General features: G+C 47.5%; 1 protein-coding gene across 1 annotated transcript in view; it reads left to right on the top strand.

Annotated features, from left to right (window-relative positions):
- Nucleotides 1-24185, top strand: part of DBH (dopamine beta-hydroxylase) — a 94605-nt gene that overhangs the window by 12784 nt on the left and 57636 nt on the right. The window contains exons 4-6 of the mRNA XM_089677071.1: nucleotides 536-712; nucleotides 4319-4421; nucleotides 15053-15219. Coding sequence (XP_089533197.1) covers nucleotides 536-712; nucleotides 4319-4421; nucleotides 15053-15219 — 447 coding nt within the window. The remainder of the gene's footprint in view (nucleotides 1-535; nucleotides 713-4318; nucleotides 4422-15052; nucleotides 15220-24185) is intronic.

Raw genomic sequence — 24185 nt, 5'->3', positions numbered from 1 at the left:
TTGTGCAGAAAACAGCACCGTGATCAGGGGAAAAACGCCCCACGTTTTCAGGTGCCATTGAAATGAATGGCACCTCGACACATGATCGCTCGTTTTTACATTGTCACACCGCATTTTCAAATCACAGGCAGAATCGTGGCTATTCCACCCACGATTTGAAACGTCCTTATGTGAATGGAGCTTTACGTTACGCTGATCATTTTAATGTACTGTTTTGCTAAAAATGAAACCCAAAGTTCTTGCAGTATTTAGGCTTGTCCAGTGTTCATGAGGCCTTAGCCTGCACACTAGAAGTAAAAGATAATGAAAGAGCTAACAAAAATCACCATTTTGACATAACTGGAAATTCTGTATTGGCTTGTGTCTGGTCACATGGTCTTTGCCGAGGCATTGGTCACAAGACCTCCACTGGTACAGAAGATACTGTGGGACCAATGACAGGAGGGTGATCAGTCAGAGAAGCCTGTTTATTATCTGTGACTGAACTTCTGAAATCACAAGACCAGTGTGTTAATAATAGTGATCTTTTTTGCAGTATGAGCCATCAATTACAAAAGGACACGAGGCAGTTGTCCATCACATCGAGGTTTTTCAGTGTTCCGAAGACTATGACACTATCCCCCACTACAGCGGGCCTTGCGACTCCAAGATGAAACCAGAAAAGCTAAACCACTGCAGACATGTCCTAGCTGCCTGGGCAATGGGGGCAAAGGTGAAGGCAACATCTATTGATCAGGATGTGTGTTTCTAGAAGAATCAATTAACATGTATCTACAGCAAAAACCTTTTTCTTGGATTGAGTAGGTTATTTTTAGGACCCCTGTAATTTTTTTTTCTTGTGCTGTCGTTGTTCCATTGAAGAAATTTCCCTGTCTTCCTGTTCCAGTGACAGCTGTAAGATTTTGGCTTTTCTGTCCCAGTGGCAGTGGCCATCAGAATGAAAAAATGGGGTGAATGTTCCCAGTGGGGACACAGACAGCAATAAAAATACAACCCTTCCCCACTCCATCAAAATCTAAGAAAAGGTTTTGACTTTAGATACACTTTCTGTTCAATGCTTTTATTAAACAAGATTAGAGAGTACAATACAAAGTAGTATATTGCATAATAAAAAGGGATATCATGGTATTGTGTATGAAGATGTTTTTGGGCTGGCTGCAGGGTTATTGAGTTCTTCTGGGCTAAGCTAGGCACTGTGTGGGTGCGGTCATTCACCCTGGTACCTTTGCTGTGTTGTGCTCATCAATGCCTTGGGAAGGGCAAGGACCTCTGTCAGGGAAATTCAATCTTCATCTGAGAGATGACCCTACACTGTGTACACTGAGTGAATAAACTGGACTTCAGTTAACTCTCTGGTTCTGTCTCAATGCATAGCTTGACTGTAACTGCTTGCAATTAGAAGGGACACACTAAGCCTATGCCCGCTCTACCCGTCCAGCGTATCTCTGTCACCTCACTCCCATTGACAGATTGGTGTCCCGTTGTGCACTTAGTAGGGATCTCATGTATGCACTTTGTCTTTCTACTCTTCCAACCTGGCAGCCAGGTCGAGTGCCTCCGTAATAATTATCTGCTCCCATTATTATGGGAGATAGACTGCTAGGGGAGGAAGTCCCAGAGGCAACCCACTTGCTACTAGAGTATGTCTCGCCTGGCACAGGTACCAAGCTACACGGCTGGCTGCTTGTACTGGTTACTAGACTTCCATTACCCTTGGCAACTACTAGCTGTACTCCGCACCATGTTAACTCTTGCAGAGCTGTCTTCATACCCCAATGTACTTTAACTGATCCAAGCTGCAGACTATGTGTAGAGTTCTGCTTACTTTCATAAACCCCTTTCAATAACTTCAGACCAGGTAGGACAATGTTTCAAAGGCTTTACTGAGAGACTTCAGCATATCAGTTTAGGAGCTTATTTCCCTAACTTACTAACTGTGGCTGCCCCAGCAGAAATGCATTGATTGAAATTTCATTAATGGCAGAGTCCATGCTGGTGTCCCGATGAGTCGGCACCTTCTCACAGTTTGACAAAGGTTCTTGACTTTCTCAGACTAAGCAATGCAAGGCTCAGAAAAAGCCCTGGGATCCAGCCCCTGTCCCTTTTACAATAACATAGCACCAGACCCAGGTGGGTCAGACCTAAAAAAGGCAGAGAATTCAGACCGGGAATAGCGGTAAAAGATATTACCCCTTCCCCCTGACTAGGCAGACATGCTAACTAGTTCATAGTAAGCAACCTGCCTATACGTTCATTAGAAGAGAATAACATTATACAGTATGTTCATTTTTAGTCAATGATGTTTTTTTCTAGCTACAACACAGGTATGCTGCCTTGATGCATTTGGGTGTCATTCAAAAAGGAATTGCATTGTCTCTCCTTGAGGCTCCTTATGCTGCTAGGATTAGTAAATAGATTGGAAAATATATCATATTTACTTGTTTTAACTTTTTTCTTTTTTACATTCCTTCATTTACTTCCTGGTTTCTATGCTTAGGCAAATGATGTCATACATCTCAGGAATCTTCAGGAGGGGAGGGTTCTCAGCTCTGCCAATGCCTGAGCTAAGGACAAATGGACTCCAGGAAGTAACTGCTACATGAATCATCTGCCCTTACTCAAGATGGGCACTGCCAGAAATGCCAGGAGGTGCTTTTGAAAATGATTTCTCAGCAAAATAAAGCATGGAGACTATTAAAAATGAAATATATAGCATTTTTGGTTTGTGGTAGCAATGCAGTGCAGTTCCACTTTAATAGAACTGTTGATTGGGGGGGTAGGAGAGAGAGAGTTGTGGATTGGCGGGTGGTGGGCATAGGAGGGAGAGCTATGGATGGGGTAGGTGGAAGGGGGTGCTGGACACAGAGGGAGAGCTCAGGATAAGGTGGGGGGGAAAGGGTTGCTGGTCACACAGGGAGAGCTCTGGATGGGAGGGGGGAGGTGGGCACAGAGGGAGAGTTGTGGATAGGTGGGTGCTGAGCACAGGAGGGAGAGCTGTGGATGTGGAGGGAGGTGCTGGGCACAGGGGAGAGCTCTGGATAGGGGGGAGGTGCTGGGACACAGGGAGAGCTCTGGATAGGAGAGGGGGGGGGGCTGAGCACAGAGGGAGAGCTCTGGATAGGTGGGTGCTGGGCACAGGGAAGGGACCTGTGACCTATGGACAGAGGGGTGCTGGGCACAGGAGGGAGAGCTGTGGCTAGGTGGGTGTTGGGCACAGGAGGGAGATCTGTGGATAAGAGTTCCTGGCACAGGAGGGGACACTGTGGATAAGCTGGAAAGTTAGAAGAATGTGGAGGAGCAACCTCCATAGATCTACCTGCTTTATCTGCGGTGTGGTGCATAGCACAGAGAAGTCTGTGCTGTGCAGTGTACATGCATGTCCATGTGCTTTATTTGGCTAGCTTTACCCAGTGCATTGTCTTTGTCAAGTTATATTAGCAGTTCCTTATGTTTTTTTTTAGTGTGGAAAGCATGCCCCTTTACTTTTTTCACTGCACCCCCAGATCAGTCAGGCTAGATCTGGCACTGCTTTGGAGGCAGTTCACAAGTGTCCATTTGTGACTGTATTCATGACTATGCTCCCTACCCCATTTCCTGATGAAGCACAGTTTATCTGAGAAATAAAGTTGGGAAATAACCTTCATCATCACTAATTGACCATAAGACTTTGTGAACCCTGTAATTTAATGGGTCAACTAGACCATGCTATGTTCATGATGTATGTTTGGAGAATGTTGTCAGTTGGACAATGAACCACTATGGGATAATTTGCTAAAGAATCAATGTGATGCATTGGGGTTGATTTACTAAAGCTTCAGAGTGCAAAATCTGGTGCAGCTCTGCATAGAAACCAGTCAGCTTCCTGTTTTTTGTTTATCAAATCTTAATTGAACAACCTGAAGTTAAAAGCTGACTGGCTACCATGAACAGCTGCACCAGATTTTGAACTCTGAAGCTTTAGTAAATCAACCCCATTGCATCACATTGATTCTTTTAGTAAGCATTTTTGCTGAATATTGAATTTTTATTGACCCTTGTATGTGTTATAGTTAGGTGCTGCTGAAAGTCCTGTACATCTTTACTGTTTTTTCCCATATGTTCCCTTGGGGTGATGGAACCACTCTTAAGTTAATGGGTTGTGTCCAAATCCTATTAACTAACAAATGCAAACTTTTCCTATTTAAGCCTGTACAATTATAGTAATATATTGGGGAATGCTCAGTTATGACAGGTTCTCTTTAACTGTTTGTATATGTGTAAACTTAACAAACCTCTCTTGTAGCTGGATTCTAACTCTGGCTATTTTTGACAATTTCAGCAATTTTACTACCCAGAAGATGTTGGCTTAGCATTTGGGGGAGCAAGATCTTCAAGATTCTTACGGCTTGAGGTTCATTATCACAATCCCTTGGAGCTGAAAGGTGAATCCTGCTAGCTTCATATTTGGATGCTGTCTGTTGTGAGTTGGGGTAGAATGTGTGCAGCAGGCCTGCAAATTCTTGCATTTGACAAAAGAGCTTCTGTAATAGAGTACATGTGTGCAAGCGGGAGCTCTCGTGGGTTGCTTAACCACTTATTTTATTGCATTAATAAAATATCAGTGTGGCTCCACTGCTAGAGAGAAGGTGGCACATTATGTGATATACTATATAGCACCAATGTATTAAAAAGAGAATTACAGGGTACCTATGAGGGCTAAGCTGCTGTTCATGGGTTATTGTAGTCTCTTGATATTGAGATGTAACCACTTGCTTTCAATCACATCAGTAGGCTAGAGTTGCACAGACGATCTTTAGTATCCAACTGTATGATTAAAATTGTTAGCAATGTATTGTTTAGAGTAGCAGCTGATCACTAAGCAAATGGAAGAGATGTTTAGTAATGGGATAAGCTACACAAATGATATACAGTAGCATCTTGTAGTGATCAGTTGCACATGGTTGGAGCATTGTGTGATAATGTGAGGCTTTTTGCAACTGCATTTTACTTGTGTAGCTTACCTCATGCATTGTTTGTCATGGCATCTCACCTTAGAGTACCCCACAGAACATTATATGTCCTGACCTATCACCTATCAGTACCCTGCAGAGCAGTATATGTCCTAACTGCCCATCTTACAGTATCCTGCAGAACACTATATATTCTGATTGTCCACCTTACAGTACCCACCAGAATAATGTGTATGCTGATTTCCCATCTTACAGTGTCCTGCAGAGCAGTGTTTGCCCTGGCTTTGTCCCAAAATAGTATGGTAGAGGGAATTAGGTAATTGGGTGTTAGGTCCCCTTTTGTATAATTTTTATTGAACAAAAATTTTAAATACAATACAAAAAGACAGAGAAAAAGAACTCAGTGCAGTATACAAATATAAAGAATCCATGTCCACATATCCTAGTGCCATTCTACTGACTGCCCGATGATGTGGGCAGCAGGGAAAAGAGTACAGGTCACTACATGAAGGTTCAGTAGTTATTCAGGAGCTATGTCTCTGCATATAACTGTTGGGCACCTAAAGGGCAACCACATTGTAACCAAATAACATCAGTTCAATAGGATATGATATGGACGGTGCCCTTTAACAAAGCATAAGGTGAGATGTGGGACACAGATATATAGAGAAACAGAGAAAATGGCTTAAGCCATTGAAGACAAAACCAGAAAAAACAGTGATCATTGGGTTAATATTGCTCCAAAGTTGAGGAAAGCATAAAGATAGCATACAAAAAAAGGTCAAAAGACAAAAGGTCTATGTGCAGGCAATTGGCGTGAAACTAATTACCTTGCTGTTTAATGTCAACAGTAAACAACATAAATGAGATTCCCTAAGGGTTGCGACAGTCACGGGTCAGTACCATTGGGGCTATCCAGTTCTAGAGAGTAGTATATCCAGCCAGACCAGATGTCGTGACATTTGTCAAGGTTATTTTTAACAGTATAGACCCATCGCTTGGCCTCCATTATCCTGTCCACCTTCCTCCTCCAATCCTGTAAGGTGGGACAATGGGATTGTTTCCAAAATTTTCGTATGAGTCTCTTGGCCACGTTCTAAAGATGCGGGGTAACACTACATTTATAGGATTTAAAAGAGGAGGGGGTAGCGTGAAAAAGACAATGGAAGGGGGTAAATTGTATGGGTTTAAAAGTAATTCTTTGAATCCAGGGCATGAAATCCCTCCAAAATGTTTACATTTTGGGGCAGTGCTACCAGATATGCATAAAAGTGCCTTCCTGTGCGCAACCCTTCCAGCAATTATGGTCAGCTCCCGGGAAAATCCTAGCCAGACGTGAGGGTGTCTTGTACTGAGATAAAAATTGATAACATGATTCTTGGGACTTAGCGCTAATTGAGGACACATGGAAAAATGTTAACATTTTTTGTAGTTGGTGCGTAGTAAAATAGAACCCCAACTCCACTTCCTATTCTTGTATAAAATATGGAGAGGTCTGAGAGTGGATTGTTAACAGACATCAATTCATTTGTGAAAGCAGGTGCTTAGAGTCCCCAGGGGTCTTACATATACATTCAAAGGGTGTTAGTGAGTCTGGTGGATGTGCTTTAGGTGCTAATTTCTGGAAAAAATCAGTTAGCTGCCTATGGCGCCAGGAGTCAGGGCTCCTTTTGGACAGAGTCTATCTGTACTGATATAATGGGTGGAATTAGTGTCCATGGCAATGTCTGTATGAATGGAAGGAGTCCAGCAGGATGAAGCATGGGAGCCAAACACCCCAGAGTCATGTAGATATAGTCTGCTACTGCAAGGGCCCTTCACAGGGCTAAAACTCCAGGTGAGGTAATTTAACACCCAGAAGAACCAGCTGCAGTCACCCTGACTCTTTCTATGATCTGATGTGGACTGTGAGTGGGATGCAAAAGGCCTTTTAGGTCAGACTAAGTTTTCTCTGATGTATGTACAGTGGGGATCGAAAGTTTGGGCACCCCAGCTAAACATTTGTATTAATGTGCACAAAGAAGCCAAGGACAGATGGAAAAATCTCCAAAAGGCATCAAATTACAGATTAGACATTCTTATAATATGTCAACAAAAGTTAGATTTTATTTCCATCATTTACACTTTCAAAATAACAGAAAACAAAAAAATGGCGTCTGCAAAAGTTTGGGCACCCTGCAGAGTTAATATCTTGTACTGCCCCCTTTGGCAAGTATCAGAGCTTGTAAACGCTTTTTGTAGCCAGCCAAGAGTCTTTCAATTCTTTTTTGAGGTATCTTTGCCCATTCTTCCTTACAAAAGTCTTCCAGTTCTTTGAGATTTCTGGGCTGTCTGTCACGCACTGCTCTTTTAAGGTCTATCCATAGATTTTCAATTATGTTGAGGTCAGGAGATTGTGAAGGCCATGGCAAAACCTTCAGTTTACGCCTCTTGATGTAATCCCCCGTGGATTTCGAGGTGTGTTTAGGATCATTTTCCATTTGTAGAAGCCATCCTCTCTTTAACTTCAGCTTTTTCACAGATGGCATCAAGTTACCATCCAAAATTTGCTGAAATTTTATTGAATCCATTTTTCCTTCTACTCGTGAGATGTTCCCTGTGCCACTGGCTGCAACACAACCCCAAAGCATGATTGATCCAACCCCATGCTTAACAGTTGGACAGAGGTTCTTTTCATTAAATTCTGTGCCCTTTCTTTTTCAAACGTACCTTTGCTCATTCCGGCCAAAAAGTTCAATTTTAACCTCATCGGTCCACAGAACTTGTTTCCAAAATGCATCAGGCTTGTCTATATGTTCATTTGCAAAGTTCAAACGATGATTTTTGTGGTGAGGACGTAGAAGAGGTTTTCTTCTGATGACTCTTCCATGAAGACCATATTTGTACAAGTATCTCTTTATAGTGGAATAGTGTACCACAACTCCAGTGTCTGCCAGATCTTTCTGGAGGGATCGTGCAGTCAAACGTAGGTTTTGAATTGTTTTTCTCACAATCCTGCGAGCTTTTCTGTCTGATATTTTTCTTGGTCTTCCAGATCTTGCTTTAACTTCCAATGTTCCTGATGACTGCCATTTCTTAATTACATTCCGAACAGAGGATATTGACATCTGAAAACGCTTTGCTATCTTCTTATAGCCTTCTCCAGCTTTGTGAGCGTCAACTATTTTCAGTTTCAAGTCAAAAAAGGATATATACGAGCGCATCTATAGAATAGCAGCTGAACATTAGGTACCATACACCCTCAAAACAATATAGATCAAAAGATACAGCGCTTTAGAACCAGAACGTTACAATGAAAACGCATAAATCAAATGAATAAATCTATATTAGATAACTGAACAAATGCAACAGTTCATAGAATAAGGTGACTTTAGTGCTCTCCTCTATTTCGTATCCTCCTGATGATCAGGCGTTGTGCAAAATAGTGCTGAAGAAGTGCACACTCACCAGAACGCACAGGAAAATGAGCGTTTTTCAATATAGATTCCCCTTAGAATCATCAGCTGGACAAAATGTGGTAGTATGATAGCCTCCTTCCAGAGCTCCTGGATATTCCTGTGTAGCCCCTTGATAGGTGACCTGCGGACTTCTCCTTAAGGCTTATATGCGTTTCTTACCCAGCAGAGAGATGAATGACTAAAATGGATACTCCCCAAGGGAGTCAAAACAAAAACGTATCCATAGTGTAGTAGGTCATTAAAAAGAATTTATTAAAACCATAGAAGTCCGTGTACACAGCAGTGTATATAAAATGTGGACTGACCGTCCAATGGTAAAGATGGCCACCGGAGCTCCACGATGCTCCGGCAACGTGACGTCACGGCGTTCCTGGCTCCTCCTCCATTTGGCAAATCCCCCCAGACGACGTGCGTGTGCACGAAACGCGTAGGAGGAGCCAGGAACGCCGTGACGTCACGTTGCCGGAGCATCGTGGAGCTCCGGTGGCCATCTTTACCATTGGACGGTCAGTCCACATTTTATATACACTGCTGTGTACACGGACTTCTATGGTTTTAATAAATTCTTTTTAATGACCTACTACACTATGGATACGTTTTTGTTTTGACTCCCTTGGGGAGTATCCATTTTAGTCATTCATCTCTCTGCTGGGTAAGAAACGCATATAAGCCTTAAGGAGAAGTCCGCAGGTCACCTATCAAGGGGCTACACAGGAATATCCAGGAGCTCTGGAAGGAGGCTATCATACTACCACATTTTGTCCAGCTGATGATTCTAAGGGGAATCTATATTGAAAAACGCTCATTTTCCTGTGCGTTCTGGTGAGTGTGCACTTCTTCAGCACTATTTTGCACAACGCCTGATCATCAGGAGGATACGAAATAGAGGAGAGCACTAAAGTCACCTTATTCTATGAACTGTTGCATTTGTTCAGTTATCTAATATAGATTTATTCATTTGATTTATGCGTTTTCATTGTAACGTTCTGGTTCTAAAGCGCTGTATCTTTTGATCTATATTTTCAGTTTCAGTTTTCTAGACAACTGCTTAGAAGAACCCATGGTGCTGATTGTTGGGGCAAGGTCAGATGAGTCTAGGCATTTAAAACCTTTGAGATTGACATCACCTGGTCTTCCCAGACGATGATTGAGAACAATCCATGACACTGGCAGGTCTCAGCTTGGCAAAGGGGGCAGTGCATGCTATAAATTCTGCAGGGTGCCCAAACTTTTGCAGACGCCATTTTTTTGTTTTCTGTTATTTTGAAAGTGTAAATGATGGAAATAAAATCTAACTTTTGTTGACATATAAGAATGTCTAACCTGTAATTTGATGCCTTTTGGAGATTTTTCCATCTTTCCTTGGCTTCTTTATGCACATTAATACAAATTTTTAGCTGGGGTGCCCAAACTTTCGATCCCCACTGTACTAGTACACCTGGGGTGAGAGTGACATATGGGAGTGTGCCCGGCTGGGCAGAGCTATAGTTTGGGACATAGAGAGAGTCTGGTTTATGGTACTGGGACAAAAAAGCACCTTGTTAATTTTGGTGACAGAAGTGGAATGCTGTAGGTTTGGTAAACAGGGAGATTGGTGCTCCGGAGGAGAGACGAAATTGAAAGGGAAGATGGCTTACGAATGTATGTGCTGGCATTCTGCGCCCAAATAACTGCTATAGAAAGTCTGCTCTTGTGTATGGGGTTTGGCGCCGAAGAGTTTTGTCAGTATGTCAGTGTGATGTTAAATGTCACTGGAATCTTTGAAAAGTACCAGTAAAGTGCGGAAAAGGCATTACTTGCGTGGACATTCCGTTATTCTTTAATATTAAGGTCTAGGGCTGGAGGTGTCATGAGTGGGCCTATGGCCAGGAGTTGGACACAATATGCGAAGGCTTTCATCTGCCTACAGTGGGTCACTCACATGTCCAAGAGGAGGCGAGATGTTAACTCTAGCAGTTTGGTGCTAACACTAATCACAAGCCCCCTTACATGCAGAATACTGTGTCTCCTGACTGCCCATCTTACAGGACCCTGGAGAGGACTGTGTTTCCCGTCTGCCCACCTTACAGTACCCTGCAGAGCTATGTACTGTACATCCTGACTGCTTACCTTACAGTACCCTGCAGGGCATTGCATATCCCGACTGCTCACCTTACAATATGCTCTAGGGCACTATATGTCCTGGCTGCCCACCTTACAGTACCTTGCAAAGCACTGTATGTCCTGGTTGCCTACCCTGCAGTAACCTCCAAAGCACTGCATATCCTGGCTGCTCACCCTACACTACCATGCAGAGCTTTGGATTTCCTTAATGGCTACCTTACAGTACCTGCAGAGCATCTTGTCCCCTACTGGTATTCCCACAAAGCTCTGCAGATCATTTCCTCTTTGAGCTGCCAGTCTTCTTTAGCTAATGACATTGAAGCAGATTGAAAAATTGTTCAGAAGGAGGAAAATCAACCCTTTTTTTAACAAAAATAAATATATTTTCCTCCAACCCTAACATGAGCTGTCTCTACATAAGATAGCAGTGGTATAATGGGTTTATAAATAGCAGCGCAGCAATACCTAGCAACCCTCTGCATATACCCGATCAGAAAATGACAGTCCTTTATGTAATCCAGCTGGTAGGAAATTAACTCTTGCATTGAAAATATTGCAAATATTGCAAATATCGAGCAGCAGAAATTATTTGACCCAGACACACAAGAATATGCGTCAACCATTAGGGTGTATTTACACAATCTTACAGTGAGGGCAAATATTTTAGGGGTTTTTTTTTAGATTTTTTCCATAATCCCATTCATGATAGTCATTTGTATGCAATATATCAATGTGATTCTATTTTGGTATATACTGTATTTGTTTAACGCAGGAGAAACAATTTTATACAAATATGTGAAATGTATCAGCTTCTGAAGGATCTGTAATACTCTTCTCATTTACATAGACAATACACAATACATAGTCAAAAGGGTGTCACCTCACCACTATACACAGCATCCTGTGCCACCCTACCCCCCACCTTCATCTTATAGTAAAAAGTGGGTAAGTGTCATCAAACCACTAAGCTTGTTCCTAAACTCTCCCTCTTCTGTAAACTGCCTAAATAGCCTGGGTCCCCAGTTCCTGAAACATGTTTGATTGATAGCACTGGGCAGCGTAATAGCACCTGATTGGCTCACAGTACCTGTCTTCCACACTACTGTCTGATGCTGCATATTCCTGAAATCTAACAGCACAATGGTTGCTGTTCAATGACCCAGTTTCCCCCTTTTGTCATATATCAGCTTGGCGAATGTTTTTCTTTTTTAATTTAATTTTATTTCCATTGCTGCCAAACTCCAGTCTCAGTTAATTACTAACAATCCAAGGCATAGGCTCATTAGTAGATCTTTGGTCCTGAGCGTGCGATAACAGTAGCGAGCAATGTGGGTTTCTCTGTCTGTCTAGTGCCACACAGCTGATGGTGCCAAGCTCCTCCCTGCCCGCTCGGTGCAGAGAGACACACAAAGCATTGGCATTGGCATTCCTGGGTTATTTATAGATTTCGGTCGCTGGAAAGTTCAGCCTTACGAAACAAAGTGATTTTTCATACCTGTCGTCCTCTTATCACTGAAAATACTGCTATTACTTCTATTACAGTATCATTGTTGTCCACTCCTTTTAGGCTCAGCAGATTTGTCTTTTTTTCAGCATTTCAGTTCTGATTACACCAAAAAGAAATTATAACAAGTAAAATCTGTCTGTGAACGAACGCCATTCAGGAAACATTTATGTGTGCAAAAGTCGTCATTGAAATCTGATTGACAGTCAAATACAATCCATAATTAGAGCGGAACTTCACCCTAAAAGGGAACCTGATTTATGTCCTCCTCCCACCCTCCTCTAACGCTTTTGTACATTTTTATTTCTTGTGGAAAGCAAGTACATTATTTTGGTATGTACTGTACCTGCTCCTACTTCTGGTAGGATTGCCTAGTTGATTCCACCAGAATTTTATTCCCCCCCCCCTTCCTTGCCCGCAGCATACTGGTACACGTTCAGCAGGCTATGGGACCATTCACACAGCACAACGTGGCTCACAATTGAGCCGTGGAAAGCCAGCTGTAAAATGAATCTGAGCCTAAGACTGGGAGTGAGGACATTGGGGGGGCAGTGCAGCACTGCCCCCATCACAACACCTGCACTTTTGCCACATATAGACTGGAGCATTGACCCACCCTCTGCTTCCCACCGTTGTTCACTGCAGGCCTTTGGGGAGAGACTGATGGGATCCCCCCTTCTACAGCAAGAGGTCACCGCAGCATCCCGTGGACTGGTTAAAGGGCTTTTTGCCCATTGCGGATACTGCTGGCAGGGGCTGACATAAGGACACCAAGTGTATCCAACCCAAACTGCACCCATACTGCACTCTATAATGTACATATTCCAAAACTAGACTGCACCTATACCAACCCTCTACCACATTATACTGAACTTTTACTGCATGCCAACCACATCTACCTTACACCTGTGCTGGGAATTTAGCATACCTATATTGTACCTATACTACATGCAGGTTAAGCTGGACTGTCGTTAAGTACACCAACACTCTTAAAGGGCCCTAACGATAGCCAGCAGAAAATCTCAGAAGACTGCCACTCCCGTAACAACTATTCTGCAAGTTCCGTTTGTTCCCCTGCAATTCTCCCCCACCATCCTCCTTTTCTTTTGGACAGTGCATACCCAGTCAGTCTAGGACTAGCATCACATTTTGTATGGCTCAATTCGCATTGTATCTGCATCAAAAAGGTGCAGGACCCTTTTTTTACCCACACCTGAACTGCATCGCATGTGTTCTCACCCATGTGATGCAATTTCTGGCAATCGCACTGCATTTTACGATCTGTCTCGAGCTGTCATTAATTTAACATTCACACCCACACCGAATTGCATTAACACTATGTGATTGCAATGTGGTGTGGGAAATGCACAGATTTTGCAGCGTTTCCTCCACTGCATCAGTGTGAACTAGGTCTTAAAGGGCAGAGCAGGAATAAAACCTGTAAACAGGGCTGCTGTTAGAAACCACAGGGCTCCATATAGCCAACCTAACAGGGTCCCCTTAATAAAAACAAAAAAACAAGTTTACTATGCTTTAGTTATGAATGGACACAAGGAGTGTCCTGATCATTCATTGTGTTCATTCATGAAAAGAAGGGACTGGTTAATATGGCATATTTATCGGACTTTTCCCCTAATCTCCATCCTGAAGGATCCTATTGTGTGCTTGCAGCTGCCAATGGGAAGGAGAGGAGGGAAGCCAACACTGTGGAGGCCAAAGCAGCTGGGTGAATCAGATGTGCCCAGGGAGGGTGATCGGCATGGTGGGCAGGGGGAGCAATTACTTAAACCAATCTCCTGTATCAATTTCTCTGCAGAAACTGAAAACCAGCCCGAGGGAGAGGAGAACAATCCAGCTTTCAGATGCTGCAGAAAGAGCCTTACAGGGCATCCTTTCCAGTAATTGCCCCCCACTGTGTGATTACCCTCCCTGCCCATATCCAATTCACCGAGCTGTCTGGTCCCCATACAGAAGGACTGGTGGTACCACCTTATCCATGGCCCTGTCTGTAAGGTTTACTTTACAGAAGCAGATAGAAATGTTGTCTTCTGCCCTGCCAGACAGAACAGTGCTGGTGTGGGATTGTTTTTCAGGGGTTGGGCTTGGCCCCTTAGTTCCAGTGAAGTGAACGCTTAAGGTGTCAGCATACCAAGACATTTTGGACAATTTAATGCTCTAAACTTTGTGGGAACAGTTTGGGGATGGCCCTTTCCTGTTCCAACATGACTGCGTACCAGTGCACAAAGCAAGGTCCATAAAGATATGGATGAGTGAGTTTGGGGTGGAGGAACTTGACTGGCCTGCATAGAGTCCTGACCTCAACCCGATGGAACACCTTTGGGATGAATTAGAGCGGAGACTGCGATCAGTGCCTGATCTCACAAATACGCTTCTGGAAGAATGGTCAAACATTCCCATAGACACACTCCTGAACCTTGTGGACAGCCTTCCCAGAAGAGTTGAAGCTGTTATAGCTGCAAAGGGGGGGGCAACTTACAGAGTAAGACTGGGATGCCATTAAAGTTCATGTGCGTGTAAAGGCAGGTGTCCCAATACTTTTGGCAATATGGTGTATGTATTTCATCGGTGTATTTAGCTGTTTGCCTGGAGTTCAGGATACAAATGACTGAAACCTTACGACTAGATCAGGGCAGAAGTGCAGGAATTGCTTCCAGTCCTGTGGCATTTAAGGTGAGTTTACTACAGTTCATTGTATCCAGATCCAGCAGGTTTTTCTCAGTGTTTATGGGCAGAGCAGAACCATCTAGTCACATGATCCTGTGATATACAACTATTACAGAGTGTGGAGTTAGAAACCAGGGAGTACATTAGCTGCTCTTTCTTAGGTTCAGGGCCAATAATGACTTACAGTAACTATAGTGGTGCAGAAGAGGAATGCTAGGACTATGGATAGAAGCAGTTGTGCTTACTCTCAGTTTAAAGGTAAAACATTTTGTTTGGCTGGAATATGTATTTAACACCAACTATCATTAGTATATAAACACCTCAGATGCAATTTTGGTCTTATCTTCCCACAGGTCTGCGTGACTCGTCAGGCATCCGTCTGCATTATACGCCATCATTACGAAAGTTTGATGCTGGCATAATGGAGCTAGGTTTAGTGTATACACCAGTGATGGCTATTCCTCCACGGCAAAAGTCATTCCAACTCACTGGATACTGTACGGATAAATGCACAGAGACGGTGAGTGCAGTTTCTGCATGTCATTCCAATTCTTTGTACCAGATGAAAAGTGCAAAATTCCTCCATTAGTTGGGAGCAGATGAAAAAGCACACCAGAAAATAAAGCTGAACTCTAGGAGGAGATACATTAAAAAAATACAACAATCCAGGAATGTATTCTCTATAAAGGTAATCAGTAGAGATGAGCGAAGAAATGAAAAATTCGATTCGACTGATTCGGCGAATTCGTGGACAATATTCGATTCGAGTCCAATAAATTCGCTGTGAATTTAACTTAAAAAAGGGTGTTTCTAGGCTTCAGAGAGACTTAATATTAGTGCAGAACACTGTACCTTTAATTTAAATGCCCTTGGAGTCTGCTGGGGAAGAGAAATAATACTGTCACTCAGTATGACATGCAGATGAGTGCCGTCGATCTTAGAATCACCGCACACTTCACTCATTTGGCCAGTCACGGGGCCAAAACCAGTGTTTGGAGCCACAGTGTGGCGGTGGAGGCAGCAGCAATGGGAGGCCATACAGCAACCTATGACAAAATGGAAACCAGCAGGAGTGTGAGGAGACCTGAAAGTGGCACATGGCAGAGTGGGAGCAATGGGAGGCGGTACAGGGACCCAGGTCACACTGTGGGCCCAGCAGCAGCGTGACCAGGCGGTACGGGGGTCCATGGCAGATTTGGGGCCTGGCAGCACCTATGGGAGGCCTGTAATCTGCCAGCACCCTATGACAAAATGGAACCCTGGGCTGGGGCAGGCAGAACCGCCGTATCTTTATCACGGTTTTCCCAGGCCACCGAATGGCGACGCTGCATATGCTGACGCAACGCTGTAGTCCCAACATGGGCCCCCTGGCCACGCTTGACTTTCTGGCCACATAGTCGACATACGGCTACGTTTACTTCCTCGGGCGGCTTGACGAAAAATTGCCACACCGCAGAGTAGGAAACTTTGCCTCCTCTACTCCTCACTGGCTGACTGCTACTTCCTCCGTGCACACCGGCACCACTACTGGCCGTGGTGGTAGGCTGCAGTGGAGCTGGTGCTCTACTCCGTGGCCGTTTGCCTCCACTGACACTGCTGCGACCCTGCTGCCTCCTGGCAGCAGCAATGGGAGGCCGTACAGGGACCCATGAGAGACTCTGGACTTGGCAGCAGCATGAGGAGGCGGTATATAGGGGCCCATGGCAGATTAGGGGCCTGGCAGCAGCTATGGGAGGCCCGTAATCTGCCAGCACCCTATGTCAAAAAATTCAACACACCAGCAGTGTGAAGAGACCTGAATGTGGCACATGGCAGAGTGTGGCGATGGAAACAGCAGCAATGGGAGGCCGTACAGGGACCCATGAGAGACTCTGGACTTGGCAGCAGCATGAGGAGGCGGTATATAGGGGCCCATGGCAGATTAGGGGCCTGGCAGTAGCTATGGGAGGCCCGTAATCTGCCAGCACCCTATGTCAAAAAATTCAACACAACAGCAGTGTGTGAGGAGACCTGAAAGTGGCACATGGCAGAGTGTGGCGATGGAGACAGCAGCAATGGGAGGCCGTACAGGGACCCATGAGAGACTCTGGACTTGGCAGCAGCATGAGGAGGCGGTATATAGGGGCCCATGGCAGATTAGGGGCCTGGCAGCAGCTATGGGAGGCCCGTAATCTGCCAGCACCCTATGTCAAAAAATTCAACACACCAGCAGTGTGAAGAGACCTGAATGTGGCACATGGCAGAGTGTGGCGATGGAAACAGCAGCAATGGGAGGCCGTACAGGGACCCATGAGAGACTCTGGACTTGGCAGCAGCATGAGGAGGCGGTATATAGGGGCCCATGGCAGATTAGGGGCCTGGCAGTAGCTATGGGAGGCCCGTAATCTGCCAGCACCCTATGTCAAAAAATTCAACACAACAGCAGTGTGTGAGGAGACCTGAAAGTGGCACATGGCAGAGTGTGGCGATGGAGACAGCAGCAATGGGAGGCCGTACAGGGACCCATGAGAGACTCTGGACTTGGCAGCAGCATGAGGAGGTGGTATATAGGGGCCCATGGCAGATTAGGGGCCTGGCAGTAGCTATGGGAGGCCCGTAATCTGCCAGCACCCTATGTCAAAAAATTCAACACAACAGCAGTGTGTGAGGAGACCTGAAAGTGGCACATGGCAGAGTGTGGCGATGGAGACAGCAGCAATGGGAGGCCATACAGGGACCCATGAGAGACTCTGGACTTGGCAGCAGCATGAGGAGGCGGTATATAGGGGCCCATGGCAGATTAGGGGCCTGGCAGCAGCTATGGGAGGCCCGTAATCTGCCAGCACCCTATGTCAAAAAATTCAACACACCAGCAGTGTGAAGAGACCTGAATGTGGCACATGGCAGAGTGTGGCGATGGAAACAGCAGCAATGGGAGGCCGTACAGGGACCCATGAGAGACTCTGGACTTGGCAGCAGCATGAGGAGGCGGTATATAGGGGCCCATGGCAGATTAGGGGCCTGGCAGCAGCTATGGGAAGCCCGTAATCTGCCAGCACCCTATGTCAAAAAATTGAAAACACAAGCAGTGTGAAGAGACCTGAATGTGGCACATGGCAGAGTGTGGCGATGGAGACAGCAGCAATGGGAGGCCGTACAGGGACCCATGAGAGACTCTGGACTTGGCAGCAGCATGAGGAGGCGGTATATAGGGGCCCATGGCAGATTAGGGGCCTGGCAGCAGCTATGGGAGGCCCGTAATCTGCCAGCACCCTATGTCAAAAAATTCAACACACCAGCAGTGTGAAGAGACCTGAATGTGGCACATGGCAGAGTGTGGCGATGGAAACAGCAGCAATGGGAGGCCGTACAGGGACCCATGAGAGACTCTGGACTTGGCAGCAGCATGAGGAGGCGGTATATAGGGGCCCATGGCAGATTAGGGGCCTGGCAGCAGCTATGGGAGGCCCGTAATCTGCCAGCACCCTATGTCAAAAAATTGAAAACACAAGCAGTGTGAAGAGACCTGAATGTGGCACATGGCAGAGTGTGGCGATGGAGACAGCAGCAATGGGAGGCCGTACAGGGACCCATGAGAGACTCTGGACTTGGCAGCAGCATGAGGAGGCGGTATATAGGGGCCCATGGCAGATTAGGGGCCTGGCAGCAGCTATGGGAGGCCCGTAATCTGCCAGCACCCTATGTCAAAAAATTCAACACAACAGCAGTGTGTGAGGAGACCTGAAAGTGGCACATGGCAGAGTGTGGCGATGGAGACAGCAGCAATGGGAGGCCGTACAGGGACCCATGAGAGACTCTGGACTTGGCAGCAGCATGAGGAGGCGGTATATAGGGGCCCATGGCAGATTAGGGGCCTGGCAGCAGCTATGGGAGGCCCGTAATCTGCCAGCACCCTATGTCAAAAAAATTGAAAACACAAGCAGTGTGAAGAGACCTGAATGTGGCACATGGCAGAGTGTGGCGATGGAGACAGCAGCAATGGGAGGCCGTACAGGGACCCATGAGAGACTCTGGACTTGGCAGCAGCATGAGGAGGCGGTATATAGGGGCCCATGGCAGATTAGGGGCCTGGCAGCAGCTATGGGAGGCCCGTAATCTGCCAGCACCCTATGTCAAAAAATTGAAAACACAAGCAGTGTGAAGAGAACTGAATGTGGCACATGGCAGAGTGTGGCGATGGAGACAGCAGCAATGGGAGGCCGTACAGGGACCCATGAGAGACTCTGGACTTGGCAGCAGCATGAGGAGGCGGTATATAGGGGCCCATGGCAGATTAGGGGCCTGGCAGCAGCTATGGGAGGCCCGTAATCTGCCAGCACCCTATGTCAAAAAATTGAAAACACAAGCAGTGTGAAGAGACCTGAATGTGGCACATGGCAGAGTGTGGCGATGGAGACAGCAGCAATGGGAGGCCGTACAGGGACCCATGAGAGACTCTGGACTTGGCAGCAGCATGAGGAGGTGGTATATAGGGGCCCATGGCAGATTAGGGGCCTGGCAGCAGCTATGGGAGGCCCGTAATCTGCCAGCACCCTATGTCAAAAAATTGAAAACACAAGCAGTGTGAAGAGACCTGAATGTGGCACATGGCAGAGTGTGGCGATGGAGACAGCAGCAATGGGAGGCCGTACAGGGACCCATGAGAGACTCTGGACTTGGCAGCAGCATGAGGAGGCGGTATATAGGGGCCCATGGCAGATTAGGGGCCTGGCAGCAGCTATGGGAGGCCCGTAATCTGCCAGCACCCTATGTCAAAAAATTCAACACAACAGCAGTGTGTGAGGAGACCTGAAAGTGGCACATGGCAGAGTGTGGCGATGGAGACAGCAGCAATGGGAGGCCGTACAGGGACCCATGAGAGACTCTGGACTTGGCAGCAGCATGAGGAGGTGGTATATAGGGGCCCATGGCAGATTAGGGGCCTGGCAGCAGCTATGGGAGGCCCGTAATCTGCCAGCACCCTATGTCAAAAAATTGAAAACACAAGCAGTGTGAAGAGACCTGAATGTGGCACATGGCAGAGTGTGGCGATGGAGACAGCAGCAATGGGAGGCCGTACAGGGACCCATGAGAGACTCTGGACTTGGCAGCAGCATGAGGAGGCGGTATATAGGGGCCCATGGCAGATTAGGGGCCTGGCAGCAGCTATGGGAGGCCCGTAATCTGCCAGCACCCTATGTCAAAAAATTGAAAACACAAGCAGTGTGAAGAGACCTGAATGTGGCACATGGCAGAGTGTGGCGATGGAGACAGCAGCAATGGGAGGCCGTACAGGGACCCATGAGAGACTCTGGACTTGGCAGCAGCATGAGGAGGCGGTATATAGGGGCCCATGGCAGATTAGGGGCCTGGCAGCAGCTATGGGAGGCCCGTAAATTGCCAGCACCCTATGTCAAAAAATTGAAAACACAAGCAGTGTGAAGAGACCTGAATGTGGCACATGGCAGAGTGTGGCGATGGAGACAGCAGCAATGGGAGGCCGTACAGGGACCCATGAGAGACTCTGGACTTGGCAGCAGCATGAGGAGGCGGTATATAGGGGCCCATGGCAGATTAGGGGCCTGGCAGCAGCTATGGGAGGCCCGTAATCTGCCAGCACCCTATGTCAAAAAATTCAACACAACAGCAGTGTGTGAGGAGACCTGAAAGTGGCACATGGCAGAGTGTGGCGATGGAGACAGCAGCAATGGGAGGCCGTACAGGGACCCATGAGAGACTCTGGACTTGGCAGCAGCATGAGGAGGCGGTATATAGGGGCCCATGGCAGATTAGGGGCCTGGCAGCAGCTATGGGAGGCCCGTAATCTGCCAGCACCCTATGTCAAAAAAATTGAAAACACAAGCAGTGTGAAGAGACCTGAATGTGGCACATGGCAGAGTGTGGCGATGGAGACAGCAGCAATGGGAGGCCGTACAGGGACCCATGAGAGACTCTGGACTTGGCAGCAGCATGAGGAGGCGGTATATAGGGGCCCATGGCAGATTAGGGGCCTGGCAGCAGCTATGGGAGGCCCGTAATCTGCCAGCACCCTATGTCAAAAAATTGAAAACACAAGCAGTGTGAAGAGAACTGAATGTGGCACATGGCAGAGTGTGGCGATGGAGACAGCAGCAATGGGAGGCCGTACAGGGACCCATGAGAGACTCTGGACTTGGCAGCAGCATGAGGAGGCGGTATATAGGGGCCCATGGCAGATTAGGGGCCTGGCAGCAGCTATGGGAGGCCCGTAATCTGCCAGCACCCTATGTCAAAAAATTGAAAACACAAGCAGTGTGAAGAGACCTGAATGTGGCACATGGCAGAGTGTGGCGATGGAGACAGCAGCAATGGGAGGCCGTACAGGGACCCATGAGAGACTCTGGACTTGGCAGCAGCATGAGGAGGTGGTATATAGGGGCCCATGGCAGATTAGGGGCCTGGCAGCAGCTATGGGAGGCCCGTAATCTGCCAGCACCCTATGTCAAAAAATTGAAAACACAAGCAGTGTGAAGAGACCTGAATGTGGCACATGGCAGAGTGTGGCGATGGAGACAGCAGCAATGGGAGGCCGTACAGGGACCCATGAGAGACTCTGGACTTGGCAGCAGCATGAGGAGGCGGTATATAGGGGCCCATGGCAGATTAGGGGCCTGGCAGCAGCTATGGGAGGCCCGTAATCTGCCAGCACCCTATGTCAAAAAATTCAACACACCAGCAGTGTGAAGAGACCTGAATGTGGCACATGGCAGAGTGTGGCGATGGAAACAGCAGCAATGGGAGGCCGTACAGGGACCCATGAGAGACTCTGGACTTGGCAGCAGCATGAGGAGGCGGTATATAGGGGCCCATGGCAGATTAGGGGCCTGGCAGCAGCTATGGGAGGCCCGTAATCTGCCAGCACCCTATGTCAAAAAATTGAAAACACAAGCAGTGTGAAGAGACCTGAATGTGGCACATGGCAGAGTGTGGCGATGGAGACAGCAGCAATGGGAGGCCGTACAGGGACCCATGAGAGACTCTGGACTTGGCAGCAGCATGAGGAGGCGGTATATAGGGGCCCATGGCAGATTAGGGGCCTGGCAGCAGCTATGGGAGGCCCGTAATCTGCCAGCACCCTATGTCAAAAAATTCAACACAACAGCAGTGTGTGAGGAGACCTGAAAGTGGCACATGGCAGAGTGTGGCGATGGAGACAGCAGCAATGGGAGGCCGTACAGGGACCCATGAGAGACTCTGGACTTGGCAGCAGCATGAGGAGGCGGTATATAGGGGCCCATGGCAGATTAGGGGCCTGGCAGCAGCTATGGGAGGCCCGTAATCTGCCAGCACCCTATGTCAAAAAAATTGAAAACACAAGCAGTGTGAAGAGACCTGAATGTGGCACATGGCAGAGTGTGGCGATGGAGACAGCAGCAATGGGAGGCCGTACAGGGACCCATGAGAGACTCTGGACTTGGCAGCAGCATGAGGAGGCGGTATATAGGGGCCCATGGCAGATTAGGGGCCTGGCAGCAGCTATGGGAGGCCCGTAATCTGCCAGCACCCTATGTCAAAAAATTGAAAACACAAGCAGTGTGAAGAGAACTGAATGTGGCACATGGCAGAGTGTGGCGATGGAGACAGCAGCAATGGGAGGCCGTACAGGGACCCATGAGAGACTCTGGACTTGGCAGCAGCATGAGGAGGCGGTATATAGGGGCCCATGGCAGATTAGGGGCCTGGCAGCAGCTATGGGAGGCCCGTAATCTGCCAGCACCCTATGTCAAAAAATTGAAAACACAAGCAGTGTGAAGAGACCTGAATGTGGCACATGGCAGAGTGTGGCGATGGAGACAGCAGCAATGGGAGGCCGTACAGGGACCCATGAGAGACTCTGGACTTGGCAGCAGCATGAGGAGGTGGTATATAGGGGCCCATGGCAGATTAGGGGCCTGGCAGCAGCTATGGGAGGCCCGTAATCTGCCAGCACCCTATGTCAAAAAATTGAAAACACAAGCAGTGTGAAGAGACCTGAATGTGGCACATGGCAGAGTGTGGCGATGGAGACAGCAGCAATGGGAGGCCGTACAGGGACCCATGAGAGACTCTGGACTTGGCAGCAGCATGAGGAGGCGGTATATAGGGGCCCATGGCAGATTAGGGGCCTGGCAGCAGCTATGGGAGGCCCGTAATCTGCCAGCACCCTATGTCAAAAAATTCAACACAACAGCAGTGTGTGAGGAGACCTGAAAGTGGCACATGGCAGAGTGTGGCGATGGAGACAGCAGCAATGGGAGGCCGTACAGGGACCCATGAGAGACTCTGGACTTGGCAGCAGCATGAGGAGGTGGTATATAGGGGCCCATGGCAGATTAGGGGCCTGGCAGCAGCTATGGGAGGCCCGTAATCTGCCAGCACCCTATGTCAAAAAATTGAAAACACAAGCAGTGTGAAGAGACCTGAATGTGGCACATGGCAGAGTGTGGCGATGGAGACAGCAGCAATGGGAGGCCGTACAGGGACCCATGAGAGACTCTGGACTTGGCAGCAGCATGAGGAGGCGGTATATAGGGGCCCATGGCAGATTAGGGGCCTGGCAGCTGCTATGGGAGGCCCGTAATCTGCCAGCACCCTATGTCAAAAAATTGAAAACACAAGCAGTGTGAAGAGACCTGAATGTGGCACATGGCAGAGTGTGGCGATGGAGACAGCAGCAATGGGAGGCCGTACAGGGACCCATGAGAGACTCTGGACGTGGCAGCAGCATGAGGAGGCGGTATATAGGGGCCCATGGCAGATTAGGGGCCTGGCAGCAGCTATGGGAGGCCCGTAATCTGCCAGCACCCTATGTCAAAAAATTCAACACAACAGCAGTGTGTGAGGAGACCTGAAAGTGGCACATGGCAGAGTGTAGCGATGGAGACAGCAGCAATGGGAGGCCGTACAGGGACCCATGAGAGACTCTGGACTTGGCAGCAGCATGAGGAGGCGGTATATAGGGGCCCATGGCAGATTAGGGGCCTGGCAGCAGCTATGGGAGGCCCGTAATCTGCCAGCACCCTATGTCAAAAAATTGAAAACACAAGCAGTGTGAAGAGACCTGAATGTGGCACATGGCAGAGTGTGGCGATGGAGACAGCAGCAATGGGAGGCCGTACAGGGACCCATGAGAGACTCTGGACTTGGCAGCAGCATGAGGAGGTGGTATATAGGGGCCCATGGCAGATTAGGGGCCTGGCAGCAGCTATGGGAGGCCCGTAATCTGCCAGCACCCTATGTCAAAAAATTGAAAACACAAGCAGTGTGAAGAGACCTGAATGTGGCACATGGCAGAGTGTGGCGATGGAGACAGCAGCAATGGGAGGCCGTACAGGGACCCATGAGAGACTCTGGACTTGGCAGCAGCATGAGGAGGCGGTATATAGGGGCCCATGGCAGATTAGGGGCCTGGCAGCAGCTATGGGAGGCCCGTAATCTGCCAGCACCCTATGTCAAAAAATTGAAAACACAAGCAGTGTGAAGAGACCT

Source organism: Staurois parvus, unplaced genomic scaffold (genome assembly GCF_062004578.1).
Source record: "Staurois parvus isolate SC_StPar_1 unplaced genomic scaffold, SC_StPar_1.0 ptg000176l, whole genome shotgun sequence".
Taxonomy (NCBI): domain Eukaryota; kingdom Metazoa; phylum Chordata; class Amphibia; order Anura; family Ranidae; genus Staurois; species Staurois parvus.
The sequence above is the reverse complement of the archived record's forward strand: the minus strand, read 5'-3'. Positions and strand labels throughout refer to the sequence as shown.